Source organism: Monodon monoceros, unplaced genomic scaffold, assembly GCF_005190385.1.
Source record: "Monodon monoceros isolate NGI ecotype Baffin Bay Population unplaced genomic scaffold, NGI_Narwhal_1 Super_Scaffold_7, whole genome shotgun sequence".
NCBI lineage: Eukaryota > Metazoa > Chordata > Mammalia > Artiodactyla > Monodontidae > Monodon > Monodon monoceros.
In genome coordinates this window covers 100078412-100105213 of record NW_021703784.1, presented here as the reverse complement: position 1 = coordinate 100105213, position 26802 = coordinate 100078412, and the positions used below count along the sequence as shown (strand labels likewise).

At 57.6% G+C, this 26802-nt stretch overlaps 1 protein-coding gene across 1 annotated transcript; it reads left to right on the top strand.

Annotated features, from left to right (window-relative positions):
* The first annotated feature begins 298 nt into the window (after positions 1 to 298).
* On the top strand, positions 299 to 20086 carry EHD1 (EH domain containing 1). Its single transcript, XM_029208694.1, has 5 exons — positions 299 to 918; positions 4425 to 4522; positions 16017 to 16429; positions 18739 to 18903; positions 19336 to 20086. The coding sequence occupies exons 1-5, from the start codon at positions 515 to 517 to the stop codon at positions 19858 to 19860; spliced, it is 1605 nt and encodes a 534-aa protein (XP_029064527.1). The 5' UTR covers positions 299 to 514; the 3' UTR covers positions 19861 to 20086.
* The last annotated feature ends 6716 nt before the right edge of the window (positions 20087 to 26802 follow it).

The following is a 26802-nucleotide window of genomic DNA, read 5'->3' as shown; positions in this document are numbered from 1 at the left end:
CCGGGTATGGAAGGCGCGCAGACACTGGGACCTCCTCGCTCCGGACTCCCACTTCCAGCCTTCCCAGCCGCAGCACTCCCGCGAGCCTTCCCACAAGGGGCGGGGCGAAACAGGTGCGGTTGCCACGGCACCCGGGCCGGGGCAAGCGGAACAACCGGCGCTCGCGAGATTTGGAATCGGCAAATGGGAGGTGGGGGAGGGGAAGACGTGGCGCAGAGCGCGTGGGCGGGGCTCCTCCTTCACCCCTTCCCAACTCTCCGCGGCCCCGCGTGGCGGCGGTGCGCGCGCCCGATCGCGCGGCCCGGCCCTATAAAGGGAGCACGGCGAGGCGCGCGCTCCACTGCGCAGAGGGTGCTCCGTGGGCCGTGCCGTACGCCTGCGCAGTGCGGGCCGCTCCCCGCCCCCTGCCCCGCCGCTCCTCAGCCGGCAGGCCCGGCCCAGTTTCGGCTCCTCGCCCTCGCCCGGCTCTCAGCCGCCGCTCTGCCCTGCAGCAGCCAGCCCGGCCTCCGGCAGCATGTTCAGCTGGGTCAGCAAGGATGCCCGCCGCAAGAAGGAGCCGGAGCTCTTCCAGACGGTGGCCGAGGGGTTGCGGCAACTATACGCGCAGAAGCTCTTGCCCCTGGAGGAGCACTACCGCTTCCACGAGTTCCACTCGCCCGCGCTGGAGGACGCTGACTTCGACAACAAGCCTATGGTGCTCCTCGTGGGCCAGTACAGCACAGGCAAGACTACCTTCATCCGGCACCTGATCGAGCAGGACTTCCCCGGGATGCGCATCGGGCCCGAGCCCACCACCGACTCCTTTATCGCGGTCATGCATGGCCCCACCGAGGGCGTGGTGCCGGGCAACGCGCTCGTCGTCGACCCGCGGCGCCCTTTCCGCAAGCTCAACGCCTTCGGCAACGCCTTCCTCAACAGGTACCCACCCTTTGACCCGGGGGGCAGAGGGAGTGGCCGGGGTCCCGACCGTCCTGTGACCGCCGCCCCCGCTGTTCTTTGTCTCCGAGGCCCCCGCGAGACCCTTAGCGACCACTCCCTGAGACTGGGTCCCCTGCCGCTTCCCATAGAAAACCCTTACGAGGGGGTCTGCGAGTGCGCGTCGCCGGCTCCCCTGGCTCTGTCACCTCCCCCCCCCCCCCCAGAATTTTCCAGGTTATCGGTTTAACTCCCAACCCCCCTGGCAGATCCCAGACTCACTACTACTCACTACCCCTGGACGCACCTAATTCATTCAAACCAACCCCTTCACCCCTCCCTTCACGGGTCTGTTTCTTAAGTGTCACGGAAAACTACGGTGAAACTTTTAGCCATTCCCTTTGCTCGTGTGCTGTGCTGTGCCTCCCCAGGGACCGGTGGGAGAGGATCTGCTGTGGCCTGCTGAGTTTGGGGCGGCCTGCAGAAGCAGCAGACAGGGCGAGGACCAGCACTTCTCCCAGGGGCAGTTCTGAAGGTCCCGTGCTGCTTTAGGGGTTTCAGGGGTAAGGGTCTGTGCTGCCAGGCGGTGGGCCCTGGAGCCCTGGAATGAGATTCCGGCTGCTTAGACTCACTAGGATGTTCCCTAACCTACTTGGGCCTCAGTTTCCCCAGTTAAATGGGTAAAACCCTGATGAGGGTAATTCTCCGAGGCTCTAACCTTCACGATGCTATGAATGAAATGCATTGGCCTCCTCTCTCAGGAGTGCTACAGCCAAGTTCACTTTTCTCTAAAGGAACTCCAAGGTCCTGCTCAATGGGGATTCTAAAATCCCTCCCCCCACCCCCAGGGGACATACCAAAGGACTTCACAAATTTGTCATTTCTGCCAAACCCCATTCAAGGAGTGACTCCACATGCCTTTCAAAGTCTCGTCTGGGGAAGAGCCTAGGAAAGAATCCTTGACTCTTGCCTTCCAGAAGGTCTCCGCCCTGTATGATCACATTCCTTTCCAGACACTGTCCAGCCGCACAGGGTAGACCAGCGTGCCCTCGATCCAGGCCAGTGACCAGGCCTGCCTCTGTGCGCAGAGTTGACCTTTAACGGAGAAGACAGGCAGTCTTCTGTTGTCTTTTTGCCTCTCTCAGGCATTTAAACCTGTCTTCCTGTTTCACGGCTGATGGCGTTTGTGAGTCAGGGCCAGAGTAAAGCCCTTTGGGTGAGACTCCTGAAGAGGCAGGGCTCTCCTAGCCAGGAGCCCGCCTCAGGTTTGAGAATTGTTGTGCCTGTAGGTAGGCGATTGGCTGGCTGTCAGCTGGTGGGGGCCATACGGTCCAGTGGAAAGTCTGGCTGCTGTGCTGGGAATTCCAAGCATTATTAGGTCTGCTTTCCTGGAGAAATTTGGGAAGCTTGAAGGAAGGAGCTACATGTCCTGCTGTCCTTAGGTGTCCACTTTTGATTGTGAGAGGTGACCTTTTTTGTAAGGAGAAATGGGCGTATGACCTGTTTTCTGAATTTAGAGACCTAAAGTTTCAGAGCTGGGAGGGATCTTAGACATCAGCTAGGCAACCCCTACCTCATTCAGGAGACGGCGGCTCTCAGAGCCTAGCTGATTTGTCGAGTTCACGAGCCGGTGAATGCAGTGCCAACTGTCTGCCTTTGTGCAGCCAGTTACCACCTCCTGCTGCTTCTCCCTGAAAAAAAGAGCATTTCAGGGGTGCCGGGTCGAAGAGAGGCATCCTGATGATGCCAGTGCCACAGGATCCGAGAGCCACACTTTTATTACCTTCTGCCCCACTTCATCTCCAGAGGGTCCCAGAACACTAGTAATGAATGGCCCTGCCGGAAGGGGCCCCATCAGCCAAGGGTTGGGGTGTGGGTTTGCACTGGAGCTGAGGCCCCCAGCTGTGTCAGCCTGTGTACACCAGCACCGCCCAGCCAGCCGGGGCACACAAAGGGGGCTTTTCAGTGGCTGACACAGCCTCTCTCGCACTCTTAAAGAGACTCATTGAATCATGGACTGGACTTTCCGGCCTCTTCCCCCTAAGTGGCTGCTCTAAGGCTAAAATCAGAGAGAGCAGGAGGCAGGGCGCAACCACGGTATCCTAAGAGTATCCTGCGTAAACTCATTGCGAAACTGGTAACTTGTAGCTCAAGATGAAATCTGTGCGTCCTTGTTGGTGAGGAAACAGGATAGGATGCATCTGTACTGCCTGCTCCCTCTCGTATTTTCGGCCTCACTCCCCGGGCTTTGCAGAGCACCCGATCCGCAGAGATGTTAACTTACAAGGCCCTTCACAAGGCATTTTTATGTATGTTGCTTCTCAGAGCCAAGTCGTCTTGTTTTGATTTTCTCTCCGCTGACTGCTTCCCCAGCAGGAGCCCCAGGTCGTGCAGTTCTTTACAGCACATGTGCTCTGCTGCTGGCACGGTGAGGATGAGGTCCAAGGTTTCTTCATCCTGCGGGTCAGCTGCTTCTGCTCTGTTGTGCTTGCAGGCAGTACCTCTCACCCTGGCCAGCTGCCCCTGCCTCTGGGCCGCGGGTCACTTGTGGTGTGGGAGCAAAAGGGGAAGCTAATCATGGCAGATTCCTAGACAATGGGTCAGTATTTTCTTTGCTCACAATACCTTTTCCAGAGAAGTTTTTAAAGGAGCCTTTTCTGTGTCCAGTCAAGAATCTCTGCTATCGGTTGGGATAGCCCTTGTTGTTCTGGGCTGTTCTAAACTCGGTGGGAACTCAGGCACACACAGCTGAGCCGTGGTCCGTGAGTTGCCAGCCTCTCTGTTTTTCCTCCTTCTGCCTTGACGTTGAGAGAATGGTGTCTGTATTTCCCTGCCCCACCATGTACCAGCCTGCGTGGTCCCCTGGCTGTCAGCGGCTGCCCACTGCAGTCCCTTCACCTGAGCAGCTGGGTTGAAGGGAGGGCTGGTCCCAGCAGCAGTAGGACAGGACCATCTCGTGCAGCGTGGAAATTTAGCCAAGCGGTTGAAAATTTTAATATGGAATTCCAAGGTCTCAGTTGTTACTCTTCTCTATTCCTTCTGCAATTGTATGGTGACCCTAGGCTTGTGCAGTTTTCACTAACACGTCAGCAACTTGAAAGTTGAATTCTCGAGCTCTGGGAGAAAAGCTAAGTGAGGGAAGTGTTGATGTGGGTCAGTTGGAGCCTGCTGGCTGGATTCCCAGTTAAAACAATATATGCAATTTGCTGGTCACCCCTGGAAACTTTTTTTTTTTTTTTTTTTGGCCTTGTGGCTTGCGGGATCTTAGTTCCCTGACCAGGGATGGAACCCATGCTCCCTGCAGTGGAAGTGCAGAATCCTAACCACTGGACCGCAGGGAATTCCCACCCCTGGAAACTTAAGACAATAGAAAACCTCCTTTCCGTTCCTTTCTTCTGGAAAGGAAGCCAGAGGTGGAGACGAAGGAGTACAGAAATCACTGCTGTCCCATCTCGAGCAGCGATACCCGAGTCTTGACATCTCTCTTCTGGGCTCTTGCTCTCGTGCAGGTTCATGTGCGCCCAGCTGCCCAACCCAGTCTTGGACAGCATAAGCATCATCGACACTCCCGGGATCCTGTCTGGAGAGAAACAGCGCATCAGCAGAGGTAAACAGGCTCTGACACAGCCCAGGGCACCTGGTGTAGTCAGACGACTTCCATCTGACGTCTGTGACACGGACCAAATGCTGCCCAAGTCTCTCCCAGCCCAAGTGAGAACCCATTTTACATCAGCCTTGTATCTGCGTGGTACGCCGAGCCCAGTGGGGGCCGGAGCTTGCTTTTTCCTTGGTTCCCTTTGCTGAGGTTACAAGAGCCGTCAGGGTGAGACAACAGCCAGTTTTATGTGGTTTTCAAGCTTCCCAGCCCCTGGGGCCTTCTGGAAAGGAAGGCAGGATCCTGGCTGGCCGTGAGGTCCCAGGAGATTGCTCCGTGTCTGGGCTTCAGATACCTCAGCCAGCATTGCTGTTCTGAATGAGCCCTGGCTCCCCTGGGGCTCATTCACCTTAGTTTGTGTTTAAAAGCTTTGCCTCCCAGAGCTGTATAAATTCCTAGTGGGTCCAGCAGGACTGTGAGAGAACAGTTTGACTTGAAAGAGCCACAGCCAAAAGGAGAAGCTAGCAGGAATTTGTTAAACATGTTGGGCCTTGGAAATGTGTTTAAATTTGCTTAAATGTTGGTCATCAGTAGCCTCCCTGGGTGCCGCGCGTGGCGTAAGGTTTTCATGCGGAGTATTAGGGCATCAGGCCCGTTCTAGTTGCGTAAACTCCTGTCTTGAGTGTGCCAAGCTTTTCTAAAGATCTGGTTCAGGATGCACCTGAACTGGGTTATATTTCTGCCGCTGCCCCTTTTTGTAGAAGGGAGGGGAGCCTCGCGCCTGAATGCTCTCTGGGAGGAGCATGGGGGCCGGCTAAGAGTGGAGCCTGCAGCTGCAAATGTAAAAATGAAACAAGATCAGACTCAGAGGGGGTTGAGGACAAGTGGCCAGATTTGTTTATCATTAACTTGCAAATCTCTCCTGTACCCCCTTTCCCTCCGGGCCGCCCAGCATTAGTGAGCTTTGCAGTTGAAGCCAGCAGCCTGAGATTTGGGAGGCAGTGTGTCTCTGCTGAGGCTGTGAGGGGGTGGGGGCCCCATTTTCAGTGCTGAGAAACCCTGCTTCTCTTTTTTTCCCCCGGCTTGTGGGCCCCTGCCAATAGGGGATTGCATCAGAGCATACTGAAACTGCTCTCTGTCTCTCAGTCTGGTTTAAACTTTTATGTTCTCCACCCCGATGATGCTGACACTTCTAGGGGCGGCAAGGGCCAGTTTTTTCTTTCTTACTGCTGTTATTGTTCTAACCTGGTTTTAAGAAAATGCCTGATAAACAAGGCTTTTGCCTTGTCATTTGCCAGAGCAAGGCTAGAAAATCTGAACAAGTTACTCTTTTCTTTTAATAAATTTGTTTATTTTATTTATTTATTTTTGGATGCATTGGGTCTTCATTGCTGCGCACAGGCTTTCTCTAGTTGCGGCAAGCGGGAGCTACTCTTTGTTGCAGTGCGCGGGCTTCTCTTTGCGGTGGCTCCTCTTGTTGTGGAGCGTGGGCTCTAGGTGCATGGGCTTCAGTAGTCGTGGCACGTGGGCTCAGTATTTGTGGCGCACGGGCTTAGTTGCTCCACGGCATGTGGGATCTTCCCGGACCAGGGATCGAACCCATGTCCCCTGCATTGGCAGGCGGATTCTTACCCACTGCGCCACAAGGGAAGTCCCTGAATTAGTTACTCTTAAAAAGAAAGACCCACAAAAGGGAATTTATTCTCCATCTACCTCCAGGATTGAGCTATCCTGGAGGGACTTTCTTTGAGGCTCTGTAGAGTTATGTCTTTAATGACCTGGGGGAATACGCTGGGGAGGAGTTCTCCCAACTGGGAGCTATCAGATCAGATAGGTCAGTTGATGTGAACGCATCTTTGGATAAGGGACAATAATAGCTCATAAAAAGAGGCTTATCCTCCCCCAAATGCCACACTCCTTATATCCTTCAGAGCTGGCAGTTAAGGTGTTTGAGGGAGGTCTTCCCTGGTGGCGCAGTGGTTAAGAATCCGCCTGCCAATGCAGGGGACACGGGTTCGAGCCCTGGTCCGGGAAGATCCCACAAGCCGCGGAGCATCTAAGCCCGTGTGCCACAACTACTAAGCCTGCACTCTAGAGCCCGTGAGCCACAACTACAGAGCCCGTGCACCACAACTACTGAAACCCGTGCGCCTATAGCCCATGCTCCACACAAGAGAAGACACCGCAGTGAGAAGCCCACGCACCGCCACGAAGAGTAGCCCCCGCTCGCCGCAACTGGAGAAAGCCCGTGCACAGCAACGAAGACCCAACGCAGCCAAAAATAAATTTTAAAAATAAATAAATACATAAAGGTACTTGAGGGAAAGGCTTAGGGTCCTTATGGCCCCTGTTGAACTCAGAAACAGCAGTTTTCCACCAGTGCTGTGAAGTTCCCCTGCTGGGCTGTCTTTGACACTTCAGCCTGGGGCCTTAGCTCAGCAGACTGAGGAGTTGGGAGTGTCTAACACTGTCTTGCTGCAAAGAGTATCCTGGCCCTGCCTGCTGGGGTGTTTCCCTCCCCTGCCTCCCCTTCCCTCTGCTTCCTTACCACATTAGTAGAAAGGCAGGCAGTGGTGTCCAAACTTGCTCTCTGTGGGACAGGCACCAGAGCAGTGCCTCAGCGTGCTCTCCAGTCAGATGCAGGGTGCATCTCACTGGTGGGGACCAGACAGTCCTGGCCCGCAAGTTACCCATGTAGATGGCAGATACTTGGAGGAGGAAGCCAGCAGGAGACTGCCTGTATTCCCCCGCAACCCTGCTCCCTTACAGTGTGGCCCCTCTGGGTCCCTGGCAGCCAGGGACCTTCCCCCCACCCATCATGGGCAGGAAGAAGGAGGTTGGCTTAAAGAAAAGTGCATCACTCTCATTGGAGGAGGGCTTTCCTCCTGTGCAATAGAGATCTTTCCTTCCATAACCCTAGAGGTCTTGGTTTAAAGTATTCTACTAACAGTTACCAAGTTGGGATTTACCGTGGGATGTGTTTGGAGTCAGCGTTTTATCAGTGGAGAAGAAAGACCATGGGGCGGTACCTCTTAGACGTGCTGGGTGTGGCCTCTGGGGTGGTGTTCTCCAGGTGGACACAGAAGGGGTAGGTCTCTCCTTCTTGGAGACCCCATTCATCTGTCATTGCAAAGGTCCCATGTCACCTGGCAGAGGAAGTCAGAGTAGGACAATGTGTTCCAGGCTCCCTGGCGGCCACCTCTCTGCTCCCTTTGCTGACGGTGTGGAAGGCAGGTGTTTCCCTCTCAAAAAGATTGGGCCAACAGAAAATGTGTGTCCTGGGCAAGCGGCATGCATTTCTGTGGTCTGTCGACCTCATTCCCTGGAAGCAGAGCATCCTTCTGGAGGCTGCGTAGACGTTAGTGTCACTAATTACATTTACTTCCAGTTCCCACCCTCTCTGCCTAGCCCCTCCTGACTTTTTCCCCTTTCCCCATGGTGCCTAATGTGTGCAGGAAATACTGTGTGGAAAGATAAGGTAAGGCCTGAGCAGGCACAAAGCAGTCAGGATACACCCAAGGCTCTGCAAGAGACCCCTGAGAATTGCTCCAGGGAAGAGTAGGAGCCTCTGTGGGGTCTTGGGCTGCGCTTCCCCGTTGTGCTCATCTCCTGAGTGCCTTTAAAGATAAAGTTCTCTTGTGTCAGCAGAGAAAGGTGACCTGCGGGGACAGTGTTCATTCTTGGATGCTGCCCGTGTGACTGATAAAGGGCATTCCAGAGGGCAACTGGGGCCCGGCGGAGCTGGTGCCTTGGGCTCCCAGGCTGCTGGCCGCCGGCCCAGTCGTGGCAGGACCTGGGAGGGAGCAGGTCTTCCCATGTGGGTCCTCTGTGGGCAGCGGCCGGAGGCTCTTTGATGGAAGCTTCAGCCCGGGGGCAGGGGCCTGGCCAGGGCGCCCCCGCCATTGTCACTGCGAGGCTGTGAGCTGAGCTGTAACTTTTGGGCCTCGTTTTCCCCCATGGGAGTCGAGTCAGCAAGGTCGAGTTGTTTCAGCTTGGACTAGGAGACGGAGCCCGGCCAGCCTCATGCCTGGCTCTCTGCTGGCCTCTGCCATGGGAACCAGCCCCACTCGCTGATCGCAGCAGCTGCATCTGTGAGGAAGCTGCTCCTCTTCAGATGAGGAAACGGAGGCTTAGCAAAGTTAAGTAGCCCAAGAGGACATAGGCCAGCACAAGTTGGTGCTGGGATTTGAACCCAGCAGAGTCCGTGCTCACGCCTCAGTGTGCTGAAGACCGGTGCTCTGGGCTGAGGAGCTCCGAGAGCTTGGCTCGGAAGAGCCCTTAGCCCTGCCAGGCCGGTGCTGTGCCGGGCTCAGCTCTCCCGGAATGCCCAGAGGCCACACTGCTTCTCTCCCCGCCCGAGATCAGACTCCCAGTCCAGAAATGGGCCTGAGATTCAGGGCTTTGAACAGCAGTGCTGAGACCTGCTTTTTTTCTCCCTATTCTCTGCCTCCAGCTGGAAATTCCCACCCCTGCCCCCCCCCAGCCATCCATGGACAGACCTTAGGAGCCCTGGCTATGGCTGGCCGTTCCCCTGGGTTGTCCCCCCTGCTGACTATCCCTGGATCCCAGGCTCCATCCAAGCTCAGGAGCCATCTGGCTTAACGGTCGGGTAGGGGCTCCCTGGCCCAAACCTGGAGCCCTCTGACCCGCAGGTGTCCCTTCCTGCTGACCACCTCCTGAGATGCCCCAGCCCTAAAAGCCCTCCATGCCAGCGTTTCACGAGGGTTTTCTGCACCCCAGAGAATGGCTCCATGAGGCTGCCTTAAAAGCCTTGTGCAAGGCCGAGCACAAGGCTGAGCCCTGCGTCCCTCCTGGGTTCCCAGCACCCTTAGCACAGATGACGACAGAGGTTCGAGTCCCAGATCAGTACTTAGGAGCTGGGGGCCCTAGGGAGTTGCTGCACCCCTGGGAGCCGCATCAATAGAACAGGAATAGCAGTACCAGCCTCTTGGTTCTTGTCAACGATTGCACGAATTTACGTGTGTTAATAAGCTCCTACCCTCGTGCCCACTGCCCAGTTCAGTGTCCAACAAATGTCAGCTGAATAAAAGTACACTGAAAAACCCAGCGATTCTCAGACTTTGATGAGGAAGACCTTTGTCTGAATAACAGCTCGTGGAGGCTGGAAGAGGGGGAAGCGTTGGCTCAGCAGGGGCTTCCCTTCAGACTCCAGGACCTCCTCTGGTGGGGGCCCAGCCTCCGCACAGCTACCCTCCTCAGGGCCTTCCTCTCGTCGCCTCCCCACCAGCCCCCCCACTGCCCCTGTCCAGCTTTTGGCCGCTCTGCCCGCGGGAGGTTGGACCAGCCCCTGCTGGTGCCCCACCTGTTCCCTGGCAGCTGCCTGAGCGCCTGCAAACGCTCGGTTTATATTTGGGGTACGAGGCATTCTTCACGCGTTAGAAGCCATCGTTGCCTACACACCCATCGGAATCTGAGCTTCTTGGGCCCAAATACAAATCCTGTGAGTAAAGGACCGCAAACGTTTACAAAGCACTTACGGTGGGCCAGGCACTCACTCGCTCACACAGCGGAAACCTGCCGTCTTCACGTTGCAGTTGAAGAAACAGAGGCTCGGAGAGTAGAAGGTTCAGGCCTGATTCCAGAGTCCTTCTGCCCTTCCCCCTGGTCTCCCCTGCCGCTGCCCCCCACCACCCCGTCCTTTGTTGCTGATTTCTAGGCCGGATTTATTGAGATCTGTGTTATATACGGTAAAATTCACCCAATGCACCAGTCGTGTAACCACCACGACAACCAAGATACAGAGTTTCCATCACCCCAGGAAGTCCCCTTCACCCCTTTGTAGTCCCTCATCAGGCAACCACTGATCTTTGCCCCTAAAGTTGTGCCTTTCCAGAATGTCAGAAATGGAATCAGACAGTGTGAAGCCTTTTGTGTCTGTCTTGCACTTAGCATGTGCTTTTTAGGTTCATCTTTTCTTTGAGAGTCTGCCATTCATTCCTTTTTGTAGCTGTTGTACCCTGTGATACGGATGTACCATAACTTGTCATCCATCCTCCTATTGAGGGGCATCTGGGTTTCCAGTTTGGGGCAGTTTTGAATAAAGCTGCTATAAACATTCATGTAGAGTACAAATTTTAATTTCTGTTTCTTCTTTTTTTTTTTTGGCCGTGCCTCGTGGCGTGTGGGACCTTAGTTCCCTGACCAAGGCTTGAACCCGCTCCCCCGCATTGAAAGTGCGGTGTCTTAACCACTGGACCGCCAGGAAAATCCCAGTTTCTCAGTTTCTCTCGGGTAACTGCCTAGACGTGGGAGGCCCCTTTCTCCCAACCTCTGTACCGCTGGAAGGGTCCTTCCCTTAAGAACTTTAGCTTAAGGAAGCTCAGAACAAGTCCTCACGGTGTAGATTCTTAGCTCTTTAATCTCTCTTGTGCTCCTGCACCCCTTCCTCCCGGCCCCGGCACGGGTTAAGCGTGGTGATGGGAGCCGTGGCAAGAAACGCAGAGGCCCACGCAGGTTGAATGGCAGGAAACAAAAGTCGATTGGAGACAAACCCTCTATTGTTTGCATTCTAGAAACTTCTGGAATGTCTGAAGCAGCGTTTCCCCCAGCTACCGCAACTACCTGTGTTTGGAGGGTGCTGGGCTAGGGTGAGGACACATCACAACTGCTCCCCCTTCACCTCGGTGTCGGAGGGTGGGAAGGCAGACCCGGTGAGGAGGGCAGACAGCACTGCAGAGGCAGGACCCCTGGAGCACCCGGGCCCTGCAGGAGGCTTGGTGGGAACAGAGCCAAGGTGAGAGGCAGGCTTGGGCCTCCCGTCTACACAGCCCGTGTAAAATATGCATAACGTAAGATTTACCATTTTAACCTTTTTTTTTTTTTTTGCGGTACGCGGGCCTCTCACTACTGTGGCCTCTCCTGTTGCGGTGCACAGGCTCCGGACACGCAGGCTCAGCGGCCATGGCTCACGGGCCCAGCCGCTCCGCGGCACGCGGGATCCCCCCAGACTGGGGCACGAACCCGCGTCCCCTGCATCGGCAGGCGGACTCTCAACCACTGCGCCACCGGGGAAGCCCCATTTTAACCATTTTTAGGTGCACGGTTCAGTGGCATTAAGTACATTCTTATTGTTGTAGAAACATCACCACCATCACCTCCAGAACTTTTCTTCTCTTCTCAAACTGAAACTCTGTCCCCATTAAGCTACAACTTCTCTCCGCCTCCGCAGCCCCTGGCCCCCACCGTTCTACTTTCTGTCTCTGGATTCCACGTCACACCAGTGGAATCTTCCCCTGTGACTGGCTTATTTCATCATTTCATAATGTCTTCAAGGTCCCAGAACTTTCCGAGCCAGAGCTTGTCTCTTATCAGTGCTGGCTTTTACTGCCATCGCAGGGTCAGCCCTTTCTCTCCAGCTCACCCCCTCCGGCTGTGTCGTCTGTGTCCTTTGTGGGCGCCCGCGCCTCACAGCTGCCCCTCCTGAGGCGGCTGAAGCTGCAGCATGGTGTCCGCACCTGGTGCGTGGCTGTGGCGTCCTCGTCACCGGGCGCCCGCGCCCTCCTGCTTCTGCCGAGGAGTTGCCGTGCATCAGGTGACGTCTGATGCCTGGTCCTGCCGCCGAGGCCAACCTCTAGGTTGGCCCAGAGCCTGAAGGCCCAGTGCCTGGGGCAGTGCTGGGGGTGGGATGCTCCCCTCTGGATGTGTCCCTGGTCCCTGCACTCGTCACCTGCCGCCGAGCCCCAGGCTGATGGTGGCCGCTGGGCTGCCTGGCCAGTGTGGGGACTCGGTCGATGCTCTCTTGGTGCTGCAGATGTGGGTCAGTCCAGCCCTTGTTGCCCGTGGAGACACGCGGGCTGAGTGAGGGGTTGGCGGGCTGAGGGGTGTCACGTGGGCCTGGGGAGGCTGCGGCCATGTGGTAGGACATGGTCCTCCACCTGTGATGACATCGCACGAGCCCGAGCCTTGTGACCCTCTGCATGACCTGTGGGCGTGCTTGGCCAGCCACCGGCTCTCTCTCACCAAAAGTGTGAGCACTTTCCATATAAACAGGAAATTTCATTCACCTGCAAAAAAATGGGCTTAGCTCTGTTGGCTCCAACTTGAGGTGTTGGTGAGTAACTGGGTTTGCAGGCAGGGCCGTGCGGGGCGCTCGCTCTGGCTGGGGGCTCGTGGACTCGGTACCTCATTCATAGGCTCCTCCTCTCTCTCCTCCTCCCCCCCCCCTCCTCTCCCCCCATCATATGCACCACCACCACCCCCGCCGCCACTGGGGGATGGGAGAAGTGAGGCCACACTGGGTGGAGTCAGGGGGTGACCTCGGCTCCCTGCATGCAGTCCTCACTCCCTGGCCAAAGCTAACTTGGCCTTGAGCCCAGCCCATCAGGGCGCCCCTGTTCCCAGTCCCCCGGGTTCAGCATTGCCGCCTCCCCAGCTGTGTGAATCTGCGGTTTGAACTTGCGGTGGTCTGAGGACAAACAGTCTGACGAGGGGAGAAGTTGAGCCTCATTGTTGCTGAGAGCAGCGGTTCATTCCTGAGTCATCGTTTTTTCAGCGCTGACCTGCCGTTCCCAGAGCTGCCGTTCCCAGAGCCGGCCATAAAAGGCGGTGGCGGCGAGGCCGGGCTGGCCCTGCTCCCTGCCCGTGTCCCTTGGCCTGCTCCTTGTGTCCAGGGACATAGGGACCTTGTACTTTGGAACCAGCAGCCTGGTGGTGGCTGGTGGCGGGCGTAGGAGTAACCTGGCCCCTGCTCCTTGCCTTCCCACGTCCTCTGAGTGTGGGGAATCTGGTAGCCCGGCCGTTTCCCTTGTCTGCATGGGCCTCTGGAAGACTGATGGCTCCGCTGCCCAGGCTCAAGTTCAGGTTCACAGGGGCTTTGCTGCCACCAACTCCACTGCTATGCTGTTAAGAAGTTAGGGACTTCCCTGGTGGCGCAGTGGTTAAGAATCCGCCTGTCAATGCAGGGGACATGGGTTCGAGCCCTGGGAAGATCCCACGTGCTGCGGAGCAACTAGGCCCACGTGCCACAACTACTGAAGCCCACGCGCTTAGAGCCCGTGCTCTGCAACAAGACAAGGCACAGCAAGAAAGAGTAGCCCTCGCTCGCCACAACTAGAGAAAGCCCGCGCACAGCAACGAAGACCCAGCGCAGCCAAAAATAAATAAATATTTTTTAAAAAGCAGGCTGTTTCCCCCTGTGCTGCGACGGGAACAGGTTGCCCTGGAGAGGCCGCAAGCTAGATCCACAGAAGCCATGCATTCGGGGTTTTCCTTGAGGTTCGGTGTCTTGCCATGAGGACAACACTGGCCTCCAGCCTCAGAGCCAGGCTGATCATTTGTCACCTTAGTTTCTGATCAGTGATGCAGCCCCAGCCCCTCAGCCCTCGTTCCAGGGGGCCCTGCCTCTTCTCCCCATCCTGGGCCTGCCCGACCCACGGGTGTCGCTCTGGTGCTGGGGCCTGTGCTGGGAACGTGTCACCTCATTTAATCCTCCCTGTGATCTTAGGAGGAGGAATTATTATTTGACTTTTACAGAAGAAAAAGTGTTAACTCCGAAGTTAAGAATTTGGGGTCACAGAGTCAGTGGCTGGAGCTGGGAGTTAAATCCAGGGCTTTCTTACTAAAAGTCTGTGTTGTTTCTGAGTGCTTGGGTGCAGGGAGAGGCCTGCAAGGCTGCGGCTTCAGGCGCGCAGACAGCTCTGGAGCCCACTTGGACCTGGGGACGGGGCGGCTGGAATGTTTGTCTAACCAGGCACAGCTTCACCCCAGGCACGCCCCACACGGCTCTCTTAAAGTACTCCCCACCCCCAGGGGGTGTTCCGGCCGGAGTGGAGGTGGCCTCGTGGGCTGTCTGTGGACTCCCATTCAGCCCCGGAGGCTTGGCGGGATGGCTCAGCCCACGCCTTACAAGAGGGGCGGTGAGGGCTGCCCTCCCCGTGGCTCCTTGAGTCACTCTGGGCCTTTTGTTGACACTTGGTCCTTTTCTTTGGTCTGCCCTCTACCTGCTGCTTTTCTGTTTCCTGCCATCTAGAGAAGGCATGTCTAAATCCCAGCCTGGTGGCGGTGGAGGGTTGGTTTTGGCCTGCTTCTGGGCAGCGTCCCAGGCTCTTCTCTATAGGAGTGGCTCTCTGGCTCCTTCTCAGGGGCATGACTGTGCTCTGGCAAGGACGCAGTGGTTCCTAAGAGGGCCAGCCTGCATTGGGGGTGTCCTGTGGCCTGCCGGTGAGGAAAAAGAGGACTTGCCCGGAGTCACCCAGAGAGATGGCGGCTTGGGGGCTGGGACCCAAGCTTCCCAAAGACTCTTGGGCCATTGTTTCCACATGGTCTACTATTCCTTAGTAGTCTCAAAAGATGAGAAACAATTTTCTCTTCCTCTGGGGACAGTGCAAGAAGTGGAAACACTTTGAGGTGGCATAATTGTAAAACAGGCTACAAATTAAACCACTGTTGCAGAGACCCACAAATCCATGGGCTTTTAAATCAGGTATCTGACAGTTTGTGTGAAATACAATGGTCCAAGGCCATCCTGAACCCAGGGTGGTTATTCCAGCTCCTGCCCTCACATCTGCATTCCAGTCCTTGGGAAGGGAGAAGAGGACAAAGGGCTGGTGCACCTTTTCTTTGCTTCTTCATTTCTGCTGCAGAGAGGCTGGGAAATGCAGTTTTAAGCTGGGGGGCCGTGAATCGAGCTAAAACTAGACAGTTCTGTCAGCAGTCCTGCTGCAGACGGCCGGTTCACCAACGGCCTTAATTGTTGGCAGGAAACAGCACAGAATAGAGTTGGGAGCTGGAGCTTAGTCCAGCCGCTTCATTTTAGAGAAGCGTTTAAGACCTAGAAAGGGGAGGTGGTTTGCAGTACTTAATAGGCCTGTAGAGCAGGGGTCAGCAAACCTTTTCTCTAAGGGTCAGAGTGTTAAATTTTCGGCTTTGGGGGCCTCATGGTCTCTGCCACAACTGAGCTCTGCTCTTGTAGCTCAGAAGCAGCCAGAGAGTACAGATGAGCCGGCTGTGTTCCAGTAAAGCTTTATTTATGAAAACAGGTAGTGAGCCAGATCTGGCCCCCGAGCTGTAACTTGTAGGGAATGAATGAGAGTCCTGCAGAACAGGGAGCCCAGCACATAGCACCGGACAAGCAGCAGCTGTAGGTCGTCTTACTGCCGTTAATTGTCGCTGCTGTGCAGGGGCACCCAGCCAACAGCCCCCAAATCTGTTCTTCCCGCCCGGTGTTGAGCTGTGCTGCTGGGGTCTCCTCCTCACTCTTGCCATAGTTCGACCCACTTTAGAGCGTGGACTTCGTGACTTCCCTTGCATTATTTATTCGTTAAGTGCCTCTTCGTGCCAGGTGCTGTGTGGGTGAGGGTGTCACCACGGTGGGTACGGAAGTAGGGGAGGCCTGATGAACCTGCCCTCAGGGCACTGGGCTGTCCACATAAGTACATTCTGGAAATTTAAATGACCCCAGGCTGAGAAGTACCAGGCCGAGTCAGGCACGAGAGCCATCGGACCACCTGGCCCCTGGCGCCCCCAACCCGCCCTTCTCTTCCCGCAGGTTACGACTTTGCGGCCGTTCTCGAGTGGTTCGCTGAGCGGGTGGACCGCATCATCCTGCTCTTTGATGCCCACAAGCTGGACATCTCCGATGAGTTCTCGGAAGTCATCAAGGCGCTCAAGAACCACGAGGACAAGATCCGCGTGGTGCTGAACAAGGCGGACCAGATCGAGACCCAGCAGCTAATGCGGGTCTACGGGGCCCTCATGTGGTCCCTGGGGAAGATCATCAACACCCCCGAGGTGGTCAGGGTGTACATCGGCTCCTTCTGGTCCCACCCGCTCCTCATCCCCGACAACCGCAAGCTCTTCGAGGCCGAGGAGCAGGACCTCTTCAAAGACATCCAGTCTCTGCCCCGCAACGCCGCCCTCAGGAAGCTCAATGACCTGATCAAGCGGGCTCGGCTGGCCAAGGTAAACCCAGGCTGGGGACGCAGCCCCAGGGGGCTCTGGGATGGCCACTCGGGGCCCCGGGATTGGATGCCCAAGACCCAGCCCTGCAGACCCATGGCTGCACTGTGCCACGCCTTGTCTGAACCCGTCCTCTTGTGCCCCCGTGGGAGCAGCCTTTTCCTGAGATTCCTTTTAGCACATATAAGCATCAGATAAGAAGGTATCCCTGTGCCGGGGGCAGCCTGGGGGGTGGAGAGTGGGGGGGATGCTGCTCGAGGGCTCATCAGTTTCCCCCCAGGTCTGCTGAGCACTGGAGTGCACGCAGCATGTGCTGGGTGCTGGGGACACAGTGGGGACTGACAGGTCCCCACCCTCCTAGCACTTGTCAGCCGTACAGGGGAAAGCAGAACACATAAAGAAAAAGAAAGTACGATTTATTTGTATTGTCTCGGGTTAGGCCTGGGATGAGCTGTCCTGGGAGGGTGGGCTAGCCTGGGGGGCCTCGGGCGGGAGACGATGCTTAGGCCGAGACAGGAGGTAGTTAGTGGAGAGATGGGGCGCAAACCTGCAGGCCCAGGGAGAGCGCTGATGGCCTCTGGCCCAGAGGCCTTGCAAACCATCCCTACTCTTCCATGGAAGCACAGGGCCTGCTGGCACCTGTGGACAGCATCTGAATTGCTCAGGAGTTTGGAGTCTCAGTGCCTGGCCGAGCACTTCAGCGGGACCCCGGGGGGGCTGGGGCTGGGGAAGGAAGGGTAATGCCGCCAGTGGGCCCTTCAAACACTGAGGAGCAGAGCACGTCCCCTTAGGACACGATTTTGAATAGTACCGCATTGTGAGGCTCCCTTCTGTGTAGCCCAGAGGCTCTGGCACTCTGCCATGGGCCAAACACAGTGGCCCAGGGCACCCTACACTGTCTTGAGGGCTGGAGTCAGGTGGCTTTGGGTGCTCCCTGGCCTGAATAACGAGAAGTGACCCTGCATCCTTTACCCCCGGCTGTGTCTCCTCTGTGGTTACCCAAAGTGCTCCAGGACCAGCAGATTGGAACTCACTAGAAGCATAGGTTCTGAGGCCCCACCTCTGCCCTACTGGACCATAATCTGCATCTGGACACAGTCCCCTGGTGACCTGTGTGCAAAGTAAAGATGCCCGCACCCTGCTCTGGAGGGCACAGGGCTGCACGTTTCTGTAGATATCTCACTTCTGGAAGCTTCCTGATGAGTGGAACTGGTTCTGAGAAAGGAGCCCATGAGAAAATCCACATACCTGGCTTCTGGCCTCGAAGGGCCAAGCGATGTCCTGAGCTGAAGGGGAAGAGGTGGTGAGTGGAGGAGAGACTGGCCTCCTGTTTTCCAGTCCAGCCTCTGCTCAGCCTCAGGGCAGCACAGCTCCCCTCCTTCCCCTCCAGCCCCTCTCCCGGCAGGGCTTCCAGTGCTCTCATCGCTCAGCCTCCCTCCAGGATGGAACAAAGGGCAGATTTCAGGCCCTGCCTGCTCATTTACAGAGATGGTGTGTAATCGCGTGGCCCTTGGGCACATTGAGTCACCCTGCCTGGAAAGCCCCAGCCTCTCCAATCTTGTCCTGCACCTGCTGTTTTGAGACTGTTTCCTTTTCCTGGACTGAGTCGCTCTCTCTGCTGGCCTGTGATGGGCAGAGCTGTGACTGTGACTCTGTGACCAGCCTGCTTCCCTGGGGCAGTTCTCAGCCAGGTCGCAGCCCACGGCAGACAAGGTCAGGCCAGTGGAGAGGTTTTTTTGGGGGTGGAGCTGGCAGTCTGGGAGAAGGGGGTGTGAGGCTGGCTGGCTGCAGCCCTCCTCGGCAGGACGTTGCTTGGCAAGGCAGAGGGATTTGAGGGCTGTGCCTTTGCAAGGTTGCCAGAGTTACTGGCCCGCTGTGGGGAAGGGAAGGATGTGCCACCCTTCATTGGCAGATGTCTACCCAAGGTACTGCGTAAAGCCTGAAACATCTGGGGAAAGCCTTGTGGGATTTTCCTAACCCTTAGTCATCCCCGAGGCTGTCAGGATGATAAAGTGGGGCATAACTCAGGCTGTGTTGGAGTTCATGGCACCAGCATCCACAGACGTGTGTAAGTAGGATGGCACGGCTCTGCTCGGCTTGGTAGGAATGCGCTCGGTGTCTCTGATGTGCAGAGGAGTCACCGGGGAGGGGTGTGCGTGCCGAGAAATGGTAAGAACACGGGCTTTGGGCTGCGGCTGTGCTTAGCTGTCCCGGGTTACAATCCAGCTTTGCAGGGCGGCACAGGTGCAGGCCACGCTCCCAACAAGGTGTCCAGGAAGCACCTGACACCCACCCCTTCTCTGTCTTTACAGGTCCACGCCTACATCATCAGCTCCCTCAAGAAGGAGATGCCCAATGTCTTCGGTAAGGAGAGCAAAAAGAAAGAGCTGGTGAACAACCTGGGCGAGGTCTACCAGAAGGTTGAGCGGGAGCATCAGATCTCCCCCGGCGACTTCCCCAGCCTCCGCAAGATGCAGGTACGGCTGCCCCTTGAATGGGAGTGGGTACGGCTGGGGCACTGGGGCGGTGGTTCTGGAGGGAACCCCGGCTCCATGGGGCGGGGCCTCCCAACGTGGAAGCGGCCCGATTAATCACCAGCGCCCCACCCCGATCGAAGTTGACCCAGTCCGTGACACCTCACAGGGGAATGTGGTGACTCACCCGGAGGGGGAGGGGGAGGGCGGGGCTGCGCCAGGCACCCCAGCCTCCTCCCAGTTAATCCTCACCACAGTCCTGCACGGAGGGGACTATTTTTACCTCCGACTTAGAGAAGGGGGAGCCAAGATGTTAAGTGGTTGGGGCCGTGACGCGGAGCCAGATCTTTCTGCTCGGGAGCCCTTGCTGCACCCTCCGTGCCGGAGCCCGGGAGGGGCCGACCCAACCCTGTCCTTCCTCCACTCCCACCACAGGAGCTCCTGCAGACCCAGGACTTCAGCAAGTTCCAGGCCCTGAAGCCCAAGCTGCTGGACACGGTGGACGACATGCTGGCCAACGACATCGCCCGGCTGATGGTGATTGTACGCCAGGAGGAGTCCCTGATGCCTGCCCAGGTCGTGAAGGGCGGTGCTTTCGACGGCACCATGAACGGGCCCTTCGGGCACGGCTACGGCGAGGGGGCCGGCGAGGGCATCGACGACGTCGAGTGGGTGGTGGGCAAGGACAAGCCCACCTACGACGAGATCTTCTACACACTGTCGCCCGTCAATGGCAAGATCACAGGCGCCAACGCCAAGAAGGAGATGGTGAAGTCCAAGCTTCCCAACACGGTGCTGGGGAAGATCTGGAAGCTGGCCGACGTGGATCGGGACGGGCTGCTGGACGACGAGGAGTTCGCCCTGGCCAACCACCTCATCAAAGTCAAGCTAGAGGGCCACGAGCTGCCCGCCGACCTGCCTCCGCACCTGATCCCGCCCTCCAAGCGGAGGCACGAGTGAGCGACCCCTACTCCCAGCGGCCGGCCAGGCAGAGGCTGCAGGGGAGGGGAGTGGTCAGCAGTTCCCAAGACCACAAAGATGGCGATGTTTCCTCAGCTCGCAAAGGAAAACCACCACCTTTATCTTAAGGCTGCTCCTGGGGAGGCAGGGGTGATACTCGTAGGTCAACGGTGGAATTTTGTGCATAAGAACCATGGATATTTTTAATATATAACGTTAGAGGCAGCGTTGTTTCTTGCCTCCTCCTCCGGCCAGCAGCCCCACACACGCACAGCCTCTGTACCTCCTGCCGGGGAAGTCGCCTGGCTCGCCCGTCCTGCAGCTGCGGCCCGCGTGTAGACAGGGACGCGGGTCCCAGCTGTTTCAGGCTGAGTCGCTCGGCCAGTGGCTTCCTTCTCCACCCGGCCCTGCCCCCGCGTCTGCTCCCAGATTCAGTTGGTTCTTCTTGTGCCTTCCTCCTTCCGTTCGCAGCGGCCCCCTGTCCACAGGCCCTGCCTTCGCTCTCGTGTCCCCTGGCTCGACAGTCACACGAGCCAGGCCCAGCTGCCTGTTTGCGGGGAGTCCGGGGGACGGGTGGGTGTGAGAGAACATCTTCCAGAGAAATACATAAGCTAGTTTTTGTTCTCTAAAGTGACACCTTTCATACTTGACTGAATTTTCCAGTAAGTTCCCAGCCACTTGTTCAGAAGCTGTGATTTTTGTCTCCTTCCCCGCGCTCCAGCCAGGGGACAGCTCCACTCAGGAGCCATTAGATGTGGGGTGCGTGCAGAGCACACCCTGCCGGAGACCCCAGAGGCGGTGTTTCCTGCTTCACCCTCTCACTTTCCTAGGACATTCTGGTACACCTCTTTGTCCCACCCTTGGTGGGCGGTGGGTCCTCACGAACCTGGTGTGGCTTGGTGCTCCAGCCCGGGCCTGGTGGCCAGACAGAGGGACCAGGGACAGCCCAGCCCCTTCCCTCTCCCACCTGACTTCCTCCCGTTGAGCAAAGGAGGGCGGTGCTCCACGTGGATGTCCTAAGTATAGTGGCCCCCAGGCTGAGCAGCTCGAAACCCGAGCCAGCCAGCGGCCACTCTGCTTTGCCTCCACTGGGCTGTTGGGGGCCTGGACATACCTGTCGGCCAGTGGTCAGCCGCCAGGGCCTGGAGCCGTCATCACAGAGCCACTGTGGCGGGGAGGGGGGTGGGGAGCAGGCTTCCCAGCAGGCACGCCCTCGGGGGTCTCAGGGACTCCTCCACTCTGACCTCTGACCCCGGCCCACCCTCCTAGTGCTGCTTGCTAGGCCTCTGCTGGGCCCGAGTCTCCAGGAACTGGCCATGTTACCTGCAGCCTCGGCCCACCATCCCACACCGTGTGTCCTCGATGGGAATTCACTGTTTACGGTGCAGTGGCTTAACCACACTTGCCTGTGGGAAGGAAAAGCAAACTGAAGACCGGACTTTTTTTTCTTGCATTAAAAAAAGTTTAACTGTGCTGAAGCTGGCCTCTGGTGCTGAGATGTCTCTTCCCGGGGCCTGCTCCCCGCAGTGCCTGCGGGGGCACTGGCAGAGCACTCCGGGGGCCAAGATTCCAGCGGAGACACATTGGCAAGCCTGGCGGGTGAGGCCTGCAAATGGGGCTGACGACCCCCTTTCCTTATGCTAGATGGGGGCTGAGCAGGAATAGTTTGAGGGAAGGATGGGGTGAAGAAGTTGGGAGAGCCTCTGATGACTAAGGACTAGGCTGTGCCCCCCAGGGGTTGGGGGAGCAGGCGCCCCCCACCCTGTGATCTTCACAGCCTCTCCTTCAACCTGGGCTCCGCCCTAGCTGTGGACGGACAGGTGGGCGCCCATGGGGCTCAGGGCACTGGGAGGGGTCAGGCAGATAGGGTATATCGTGGGCTCCGTGCTGGCCCCAGGGTCGTTTAGAGAAGCCAGTACTTTGAAGGCGGACCAAGCAGGTAACACCAGCAACAAAACTACAAAGGGTGGGGCCAGCCGATGTGGCAGATGGACTGTTCGTACCCACAGAGGGGAGGGTGACAAATTGGGAGCCGATGCCGTGGAAGGGTGCAGATTTGAGGTGCAGTCGGGGGGGAGACTGCTCCAGGCACACTTGTGGCAAAAGGCAGGACGTGAACAGCTGCCTGCGGGTTTTGAGGGCCAGGCTGAGTGCTCTAGCCCAGGTGGCGGGCGTCCAGTCTGACGGCCGCAGAGGCTCCCCACCCTCCCGGCACCACTCACATGGTTCACCCTGACCCTCGTGACCCAGGAGGTCAGCGTTCTGTCCATGTCACAGCCAAGAACTCAGGTGAGCTTGAAGAGCGAGTGTCACGGGAGGAGATTCAAACCTGGGTCAGCTCAACCCCAGATGGGGCGCTCTGCTGTGCTTCTAATGGGAAATACACTTTCAAAGGAAAAACAAAGCTGATGGCTCACTTCATCCCCCAAAGTCTGCAGCTGTAGACTCAGGTTTGAGAAACGCACCTTGAAGCTTAAATGCCGTCACTCCAGCCCGGGCCCCTGAAAGCTTGGGGCAGCCCCTCAATTTCCAGGGTCACCCGAGACAGGGAGATGCTTGTTGAAGCTGTTAGAACACAAAGAGAACACAGGACCGTGCTTCTGGTCCCCCCACCCCCGCATGTCCCAGCATGAGGTGGCAGGGGGCGGCGAACCCCCTAAGGCTGCCCCAGAAAGTGACTGCTGGTCTGAGGCTGGAAGAGGGGCCGAGGGCAGGCATCTGCCCCCCCGTGCAGCCCCGGAGCTTGGGGCCTGGTTGGGGTTTTACAGGCTGTGGGGGAGTCCTCTCCCGGCCATAATGGGGTTCAGGAGGGCCAGTGGGGTGCACTAAGGTGTGACCACTCTCCCGGGGACCAGCCCGCACCCCTTGCCTCCTCCCCAGCTCCCTAGCTGGCCAGGGCCCTGGGTGAAAGGCCCCCTCTTCAGAGGCTGGTCTGGGGTCAGGACAGGACTCCACCTGGCTGCCAGCGCTCCTGGCATCAGAGACCTTTGGGGCAGTCTGCCCACCCCGCTGGCCCTTGGGCGCCACCAAGTCTGCGAGCCCCAGGGACCTCAGGGCCCAGGGCCCAGGGGACACGGGGGCCCACCCACTGCCTCCGGGCGCCGCACAGCAGCTCTGTTTTACACCTGGAGGTTCCGGGTGAGAGCAATAAACATTTCTTCTGCTCTTTGATAAACCAAGGGTTAATCGTGACTCCCACCCAGTGCCCTCTTATTATCTCACGTGGGCTGGTCAGAGGACTTGCTCAAGGCCACCAGGCTGTGGCAAGGTTAGGAAGCCCACCCATCAGTCCTGCCCCACAGCATTCAAAGCAGCACCTCAGGGCAGACAGGCAGGAGTTCGAATCCCAGCTCTGCCACTTGCTGGGGCTCAGCCGTCCTCTCCTCTCCCTTCAGATGTCCGATGCAGACAGTGACCCCTGCTTCCCAGAGGCAGGGCCCATGGATGCCCGACTTGAGTGGCCACCTTTCCTGAGCACCTCGGGGAGGCCGATCAGGGTGCGGGTGAGGGTCGGTGCAGGGAGCCCAGCTCCCCACGCAACTCCCAGAACAAAGCAGGCAGGACCCACCCTTCCCTAAAGCAACTTGCAGACTTGGCGGCGCCCAAGGGCCAGAGGGGTGGGGGCCGAGGGGGCTTGGGCCTGGCTTCCTGTGCTCCCAGAGGGATTGATAATTATAAAGCCACATGGGGCTGCAGCCGCTGTGGCCCTGGAGCCTGGGAGCCCCTGTGGCGTGTTTAGAGCAGCACAGAGGTTGTTTTTGGAAGAAAAGCCAGGATGATGAAATCACCATATGTCCACCCATCTGGAGTGTGGACCTTTCAAAGGACACAACCTTGGTGTGCTGGGGTGGGCAGGGAGTGGGCGTGGGTGGCTGCCAAGGACTAGCGTGGGGAGTGGGGACCCTCAACCCCACCGTCTGCATCAGCCCCTCCCCGCAAGCCACCCCAGCAGACACACTTTTTTTTTTTTGCTTCTCTTCGCGGCTTGCGGGATCTTCGTTCCCTGACCAGGGATTAAACCCGTGCCCTCGGCAGTGAAAGTGCGGAGTCCTAACCACTCGACCACCAGGGAATACACACATTTCAGCCAAACCTGGAGGCCTGAGCAGCAGTGCAACTCTACATGAGCTCCCGACCCTCCAACCACGTGCTCCTCCTAGAGAGACAAGCTCCAGCCACTACTGCAGGCCGCTCCCTGTACCACTTGCCGCCCACTCCTGAGCTGGGGCAGTTCTCTATTGCGTACTGAGACAGAGACCCAGAGAGGCAGAAGTCACTCAACAGTAGGCAGGGCTGTAGGATCCCACAGCCGCTTCTCCTTGTTCTCTGGCTCCTGGGCCAGGAGTGGGGCGCTGCACTTCCGTCGTGGCCAAGGGCAGGGGCGGCCTGCCATTCTAGTTAGCCCTGCGGGACTATATGCTGAGAGCAGCTTCGGGAGGCAGGACAGGGAGAGGCTCATCCTCAGCCACCTGCGCTGAACCTTGACCTTGGGGAAAGGGGAGCCACAGACCAGGGTCTGGAGGCCTAAGATGTGGGTACAGATGTGACAGACCCTGGAGCCTGCCTTGTGTCTGGGGCCCTCCCAGACCCAGAGGCCTATGCTATGGGGGTCAGAAAACCTGGGTTCCCTGCTTTCCCCTGGGCTCTCACCTTCCTCCTCTTTGGGGTCCCCACCTCATCTGAACCGTCCTTCCCTTCTGCCAGGCCTGGGTCATTAAGCTGACAGTTCCCTTTTCTCACCGTCTAAGACTTTCCTCGGAAGCCTACATAAATCGAGTCCACAGCAGTCTGGCCTTCCCCTGTCCCATCCCCAGAGTCTGGATGCCACACGCTGCCCTTCTGCTGCCAGGCACTGGCCTAGGCCTGGTACCTGGGTAAGGAGCTTGAGGCCAGCACTACCCACCACCCACATCCCACCTCCCACCTCCCCATCCTCAAGGTATTAATCTGTTAATAAGGGAGGGAAATAATAACTTCCTCCTTCTGGCAGGGCCCTTGTGAAGATAACAGATCTGCATTCACTTTGAAATGCTAAGAAGCACATAGGAATGCAAGTCTGCTGCCCTCAGGGCTGGGTGAGAGCTAATGCCAGCACCTCAATGCCAAAGGGGCTCAGAGGGGAGAGAGGTTATGGAGGAGGTGGCCCTCCAGGAAGCAGTGACCAGTGACCAGAGGAGTGTGAATAAGGACGCGGTGGGAAGAAGGGGATGGTGGAGGTCTCCTGCTCAGACTCACTCATCCCTGGAGCACCCACCCACCCACTGGTCCAGGGCCCCACACACAGGATCAGAGAACAGATCTGCTTAGCAAAGCAGGCCCAAGTGCCGGAGCTGTTTCTGACAGCAGGGGAGGACTGGCTGCTTGTCGAGGCTGGAACAGAATGAGTCTTGAGAGGCATTCTGGCCTTACAACTGCAAAGCAATGGGTAGGGACCCCCTTTTATAGAGAAGGAAACTGAGGCTTGGAACAAGGATGTGACAAAAAACGAATACAGGACCAAATAGAATCATGTAGCAGATGGGCGTGGAGTGCCGAGGGCCAGTCCCAGCTCCGCCCCATGAAGACCCCAGCAGGACACAGTTTTTGCTGTCTGGGGCTCCGTTTTCCCTCAGCTGTACTATGTGGGGACAGAGTCTGAAAGGCCAGGGGATGATGGACTTGTTTGACAACTTGGCATTCAGAGAGGCTAAAGGTCACACAGGGAGTGAGCTGGGACCCAGGGGCCTCACCAGGTGGCCCTTGACGGCGGATCCTGGGGGACATGGTAGGGTGGAGGCGGGGGATCAGGGTGTCCAAGAGGGGCGGAGGAGGAATGGCCCATCTTCCACTCTGGACCCTCTCCCTACCTTTTGCTCCCCAGGAAATGGAACTAGTTGGTCCTGTCCTGAGCACCTGGCCCTCCTCTGGTCTCTGGCGCCCTCCTGTGGCTGCAGAGGGTGGGAACCCTTCCCGTGGGCCCTTTCCCTGCCCCGCCCCCTTAAGGAGGGCCTAGAACGCTTCAGGTGAGAGCAGGGAGGGCTCAACACACCATCCCGACCCTTGTCCCTCACCCCCTGCCAGGAGACACAGAGGCAATGACAGCATCCTCAGATTTGGGTTTCAATCCTGACTCCCCTCCCCCACCTGACTGACTTGGGTGAGACAGCCCATTGCACAGACCTTGGGCGCTGCCACAGCGCAAGTCTCTGAGGAGATCAAATGGGAGACCCTGGGGGAAGCCCCCAGTGTGCTGCTAGGGATGCTCAGTTCAGCTCCTCAGAACTTCATAGAGCGCCTCCCCCGTCAACACTGGCAAATTAACCCTGTACGGACTCAAGAAGGTCCCCATCTGAGGGGGGAGGCAAATCTCCAAAGATATTTTTTAATGGAAGAATTTGTTGTCTGAAGCCACTAAAATGCCCCACCCTTTGGTCCCTCCTCTTGGACAGCCCCACAGCCCCATGGCGTCTGGTCCAGCCCAGCTGAAGACAGCTGGACAGAAGTCAGAAATATCACTGGACAGAGTCAGTCCCTCCCCTCTCCCACCTCCTCCAACCCAGCCTCGACCTCTCCTTGGCCCTCACGTTCCAGGCGGGCCTCCCAGGCTTAAAAAGCCTGTGGTGACATTACCAGCCCCGCCCCACTCCAGGGTCTAGCTGCGAGGCTTCCTCACCCTCAGCGCCTCAATTCACCTTCGTCCTTCCCAAGCCTCAGTGTGTCCATCTGCCAAATGGGTGTAACCATCCCTGCCTCACCTATCGGTCTCCCAGGTCGGCTGTAACGATGCAAACAACATTAAATCAGAAACTAGCCAGTTTTTTGGAGGGGGTGCCGAGAGGCCGGCATCCCGGGGAGGGAGCGGACTACAACTCCCATCCGGCTCCGGGGCCGCGGGAGTCCCCAGCCCCTCTCCCCGCGCTGAGGGAGAGGCTGCCCCTGTTCCAGGGGGCGAGGGAAGCTGCA

What these genes read in the sequence shown, in the direction of transcription:
- EHD1 (XM_029208694.1), top strand. Translation starts at nt 515, where the DNA reads ATGTTCAGCTGGGTCAGCAAGGATGCCCGCCGCAAGAAGGAGCCGGAG. An exon ending in GGCAACGCCTTCCTCAACAG is followed by an intron (nt 919 to 4,424) that starts GTACCCACCCTT and finishes GCTCTCGTGCAG; the next exon opens with GTTCATGTGCGCCCAGCTGC. An exon ending in CCAGCCTCCGCAAGATGCAG is followed by an intron (nt 18,904 to 19,335) that starts GTACGGCTGCCC and finishes CTCCCACCACAG; the next exon opens with GAGCTCCTGCAGACCCAGGA.